The sequence below is a fragment of the Canis lupus genome, chromosome 11 (genome assembly GCF_003254725.2).
Source record: "Canis lupus dingo isolate Sandy chromosome 11, ASM325472v2, whole genome shotgun sequence".
NCBI lineage: Eukaryota > Metazoa > Chordata > Mammalia > Carnivora > Canidae > Canis > Canis lupus.
The window spans coordinates 20,675,209-20,681,208 of NC_064253.1; the positions used below are offsets into that span (position 1 = coordinate 20,675,209).

The window sequence follows — 6,000 nt, forward strand, 5'->3', positions numbered from 1 at the left end:
TTGGTGTGGAGATTGAAAGACTAGAAAGATGTAACCTGCCCTAAAGGCACCTGCAGTACAGCTGGGGAAGGGTTGTTCATAGAGCTTTGATTTTCAGTAAAGGAAAGCATCTGGTTTTGTATTTAAAGAACTTGATCATCAAACCTTAGGGTTAAAAGTACAAAAAAATGAATGTGCCACAGTAGCTGAGTTGGGAGATTGTCAGGCTGAAGGTCTAAAGATCCTTGGTTCTTTCTTGGTACAGTAAGTTTTTAAGTGCATGTCCAGGGTCATTGCCTTTCCTCCAAGTTAAGGACTAAATGAAGTAATGGTATATGAATAAAACTTTATTAAGAAAATATAAAAAATGGTGTAAGATTGAGGCCTTTGCAGAAGGATGCAAATGTGCTAGAAGAACTCACATTTCTGTAGATTACTTACTTTCCTGTCAAATTGGGCCATTGTGCTTAAACTCTGGAATAGAATTGCTTAAGGACAGTGCATGTGGTTTTCCTGTCATTCTGGAAAGATAACAAGAGCTTTCAGTGAGATTCCTTTCATGGAATCTCTTGCTTTACTTTTAATTGTGGGAGATGTCAAACACATTAAAATACAACAGTCAGCAAATGGCTAATTTTGTTTCGTTTCTGCTCCTTTTCACTCCCAGTTATTTGAAGAAAGTCCTTTATGTTATATTTAATCTGAAAATACTTAAATACATATTTTTAAAAAGATTTTATTTATTCATGAGAGACAGAGAGAGGCAAAGACATAGGCAGAGGAGAAGCAGGCTCCCAGGATCCAGGGATCACACCCTGAGCCAAAGGCAGACGCTCAACCATGAGCCACCCAGGTGTCCCTCAATATGTATTTAAAAGAAAATGTAACCTTAAACTGTATTGTTATCACATTCAAAAAACTCCTTAATAGATCACGTTTAATATCACCATGTATTCAGTTTTCAAATTCCAATTGTTTTATAAGTTTTTAGTTTATGACTCAGAATCCTCATGAGGACTGTACATTTTATTGCTTTCTCTCTTAAATCTGTGAAGTTCTTCTATCATTTCTGCTCCCTTACTGATTTATTTTAAAAACTAGATAAAAAATAAATAAATAAATAAAAAAAAATAAAAAACTAGATCAGATTTTCTGGGTCAGATTTTCACCCAGTCTGGATTTGCTGATGTTCATTTCTGAGCTATTTATTATTATCTAACTCATTTCTATGCTGTTTATTATCGGATACATTGATGGTTAGAACGAGAGGCTTCATCAGATTAGTTCTTAAAAAAATTTTTTTGTAGTATGCTTCGTATTTAGGTTTGTGTATCTCTATCAGGAGGCACCTCTTTTTGGGTTGTCTCCCTACTGTGTTTTGACTCCAGTGACAAGTTGAAGTGGCTCCATAAGGAATAGTATAGAGGTATATTTTCATATCTAGCCTTAGAATATATTTCAGTGGGATGGGGAGTGATGATGAACTTTTTACATCTAGCACATCGAGGCAAAATGTACTTTAATCCATGGTATATCTCAGTAATAGTAGAAATGATACTACTCTGATAGTTTAAGCATTCTTTCTTCTGTTAAGAATCTAGGTCAACCTATTAAGATGCGATTCCAGGAATCTGAAGAAAGACCAAAATTATTTGAAGAACTAGGGAAACAAATCCAACAGTATATGAAAGTAATCAGCTCTTTCAAAAACAAGGTATCTATTTTTTTTTCTTTCCCTACTGTTATTTTGGTAGAGTTAAGTTTTGAGGCATTTACATAGCAATTTTTGGTTTTTTAGAATTATTTTTTAATTATACTGTTTTGTTTTGGATGTTAGTGTAATGTGTATCATTTTATAGAATCTTACTAAGAACCCTGGGATTTGCTACTCTTTTTAATAGGTGAAATCAGGAAGTGAGCAGTATTGTTCAGTTTCCTTGTCGTGCTGTGAAGTGCTTAATCAGTGACTTAACCGCATCTATCTTGGTCTTTCTGAGAACCATTAGGCATATAGTTTGGTTTGTTATGTAGATGTTAGACTGTCTGAACAGTAAACTACTGAACACTTTTGAGCATTGTGATATACATTCCATAAATGCATTATTTAATTAAATCCGCAGAATACTTAATGAAGTGTAGGTAGTCTTGTCAGTAGTTACAGGTAACGTCTAACTTTTTTTTAGCCTCATTGTCTTTAAGTAGCACCTAGAGTTACTATGAGGAAGTGAGGTGTGGCCTGAGGTCTGACTCCACAAATTGTGGGTTCCTAACTGCTCCACTCGACTCCAGGTTCTTGATGGCTTGTCAGTGAGAAAATTGGGCTTGTTTATTCTTTAAAAAAATTTACTTCTGAGAGATCTTTAAAAAATTGTATTAATTATTGTTTTGGTTCCCAAGTAGCATGCCTAAACCTCTGCTCTCTCATCTCATGACCTGTAATGTTGTGTTTGTGAAATTACCTACATAAGATTGTGTGTCTGGTGCTTTTTATACCATTGAAGTCTTTTAATTGCTACCCTTATGTAAGTTTTTGGCCCTTAAGTCTATTTCCTGAGGGTTTAAAAATTGTCGTTACTTTTTCTTTATTGAATTTTTTTTAAGGAATTGAATGTCCATTTGGATGGTGAGGCTGAATGAGCTTCATTTTTGGAAAGACTACCTTTTTGAAAGACGGCAAAGAACTAGGTAATATTTGGGTTGGGGAGACTATCATCCTCTGACACTTGCCTGGTTGTTTCCTGGTTGCAGGAGGACCAGTATGACCATTTGGATGCTGCTGACATGCTGAAGGTAGAAAAAAGCACGAATGAGGCCATGGAGTGGATGAATAACAAACTGAATCTGCAGAACAAGCAGAGTCTGACTGTGGATCCAGTTGTCAAGGCAAAAGAAATTGAAGCTAAAATTAAGGTAATTTATGGCTTTGAATATTTAATAGTCTTTTCTTGTCAGCCTTGTTATTTATTATTAATGGTCCTTAAAGCAACACTTAGGAGGAAGCTTTATTAGTGCCTCTTAGTTTCTGGCTTCTAGTTGGGAGGTGGGTGGACTTGGGTTTAGTTGAAAATGTCATGTAAAATTGTTATTTTTAAGAACCCACAATTTTCTCTCCTCTGCCATTCTAGGAGCTGATGAGTGTCTGTGGCCCTATAATTTCAAAGCCCAAACCCAAAGTGGAACCTCCAAAAGAGGAGCAAAAAAACGCAGAGCAGAATGGACCAGTGGACGGACAAGGAGACAGCCCAGGCCCCCAGGCTGCTGAGCAGGGTACAGATACAGCTGTGCCTTCGGATTCAGACAAGAAGCTTCCTGAAATGGACATTGATTGATTCCAACAATTGTTTATATTAAAACAGACTATTATAAAGCTTTAAGTTGTCAACTTTGTTCTAAATATCAACTAGAGCAATCAAATACTGGAGATTTCTTAGTCAGTTTTTAGGGGATTTCGTGGGCGGGGATATAGGTAATGTATGGAGCATTTTGACTTCTAAATAGTTAGATACAGAAATTAAGTGCATTGTATCTTTTTCATAATGGTACTATTTAGAAGCCCAGTTAGTCTTACTTACCGAGCTTCTGCTTCACTCCTTTTATGTTTAATCATGCTTACACAAGGATAAGTTTGTTTTGGAAAGCTGAGCTATAGCAAAGGCTCTGACTAGCTGTTAAGCAGACTTTTCATTGTGACCTATGTGGCAGGAACTCTCGAAATTGTGCTGCAAAAATCAGTTGTGGAGATTGCGATGAAGGCTCCCCACCTGGTGTGGGAATGGGGCTGGGGTCCTCCTCTTTCTGAGGGCATGGCATGGATTAACAGCAGAACATGAGAGGTGTGCTTTGAGCTCCTTCACGCTGCACTTCCACTCCACTTAGACTCCCACCCCTGCTTCTCCCTGCCTCCCAATAAAGGAGCTCCTCTTTAAAATGCCATGTGTTGCTCTTGGGAAAATAGACCCCTTCACCTGTAGCAAGTTGATAACTGAGGATTTTGGACCTGGAGGCTCTTCCTGAGAAAGTATGTTCTGGAAAGTACATTCACAAATACCCCAAATATCAAGTCTAAATAATTTTCTCTTTGGAGAGTTAGAATTGGATAGATGTATTGTTGGATATAGGCATGATAAATTGAGCTGAGGAATTGATTTTTAATTATGATGTAAAGATTTGTATCCTGGCCTGCTTATTCAGGTGAGAGATGTTCTGTGTAAATTTGAGGTATAGCTTTAAGTCCTAGGACAAGAGTTAAAAGTTTTTTAGCTCATTCACAATCACTTGTATGTTAATACCTGCCATGAACCTGCCAATTTATGTGTCAAACAGCTGACAGATCTTACAAAAAAAATCTACAAAAAAACAAAAGCCTAAGATACACTGGATTGTACTGGATGAGTCTGAAATTAGTGTTAAAGAACATGGTGTCTGACTTGAGCAACACTGCATTCTTACTGTGTGGCCCATGTCAGGTGCACCAAAGCATTCCCTGAGACGGCCCTTTATGGCAGTGTTGTTAGGAGGGAAGCATATTGGAAACTCCAAGGGAAGCCTATATTAGGGGCCATAGCTGGTACCTGCCTTAGAAACTGTTATAAGCTTTGTTGGTTACCTTTTGGATCTTTGTAATAATTGTTATCTATGTAACAGAGTGCCTCTCTGTTAATTTTGGCCTATGTTAGAAATAAGATGATACTTTGCCTATTTAGGATAAGTTTCTGTCCATCTCTGCACTAAACAATTTTAGTGTTACCAAGTTCTGAAGTGCTATAGAGAAACTGCTTAGAGGAGGAAGGTGGAAGTGTATTTATGTCGATGTCTGAGCACACATGGAAGCCTTGTGGCACCAGGACTTGGCCCTGTTCTTAAGAGTGTCTGTCCATTCTGTACCTGTCATGCTTTGAGTTCCAGCTGGCCTGCAATGAGGCCAGTAGCTACTTGGCGTGCTGGCTGCAGGATTAAGCCAATTCTTATGCAACTGATTCAGTCCGTGATGGCCGTTTCTTCTAAGAAAATTTTTTGTGTGGGGGAGGGTATGGGTGTTGGGATGGGGGTGAAATTGAAGTTTAAATTAGAATAACATGATGTGGTCTGCTTGCTCTCTGTTTAGACAGGCTTTAAGACCAATTGGATTTACTTGGAGGTCAGGCCAGAGAGTGTGATAATTGATGACTTGTTTGCAGACAAGCATTTATCCAGGTTATAATATCCACATTGGTTTGTTAAAGCTCCAGGTCACGTTCTTACACTAAGAGAAACATTAAATAAACAGACAAGTTTAGGAAAAATTAATAAAAAACCTGTCTTACACTCACAGGAATGGTTTCCTTAATTTCCTAACGAAAGGTGTGTGTGTGTGTGTGTGTGTGTGTGTGTGTGTATGTATGAGTTTGTTTTCAGTGAAAGCTTTTGTCTGAAGAACAGTTGAGGTAGCGCACTGGGTGGCAAGAAGTTGATCTTTTTCTGTATTCAAATTCTCACATGTTGAATCTTCTTGGCCCAGTTCCCTGGTACGTAGGAATCCATGTCTTGCATCGTCTGTCCCTTTGAGAGTTTTTACAGCAGCAGAAGGTAGGTTATGGTCCCATTGAGGACCAACCAGTGCCAGGATTGAGGCCTGCCTCTTTAAAGAATGTTATGGCCTGGAGTGTACTAGTAACACTTGCCACCATTGTATGTGTAGTGTGTGTGTGTGCGTGCGCGCGCGCGCACACACAGATGTGTATTGGTGTGAATGTGGGATGGTGGTGTTAAAAGGGGATGAAGCCATCAGAAGACACCTAACTATAGGGTCTCGGGCCCTTATGGGGGAGGGGTATGGGACCTAACTTCCTGGAGTCCTGCCACTTAACAGTCCCAGTGCTTTGTGTTACTAGGAGCTGAACTGCCAGGTCCTACCAGTAGGGCCTGTGTCAGCCACCTTCAACAAATGTGTCTGTAGCAAGGTTGGCTTTCTTTTTGAGTTTCTGACCTTGGGAAAGAAGTAGGCAAGTGGTAAATTTAGTGGGAAACCTGGGACCAGCTAGC

At 38.9% G+C, this 6,000-nt stretch overlaps 1 protein-coding gene across 3 annotated transcripts in view; it reads left to right on the forward strand.

Moving 5' to 3' along the window:
* Window positions 1-5,287, forward strand: part of HSPA4 (heat shock protein family A (Hsp70) member 4) — a 71,016-nt gene extending 65,729 nt beyond the window's left edge. For all 3 annotated transcript variants that reach the window (XM_025433105.3, XM_049116070.1, XM_025433106.3), the window contains exons 17-19: window positions 1,574-1,693; window positions 2,728-2,889; window positions 3,105-5,287. In XM_025433105.3, the coding sequence (XP_025288890.1) occupies window positions 1,574-1,693; window positions 2,728-2,889; window positions 3,105-3,308 (486 nt within the window). In that variant the 3' untranslated portion in view covers window positions 3,309-5,287. The remainder of the gene's footprint in view (window positions 1-1,573; window positions 1,694-2,727; window positions 2,890-3,104) is intronic.
* The last annotated feature ends 713 nt before the right edge of the window (window positions 5,288-6,000 follow it).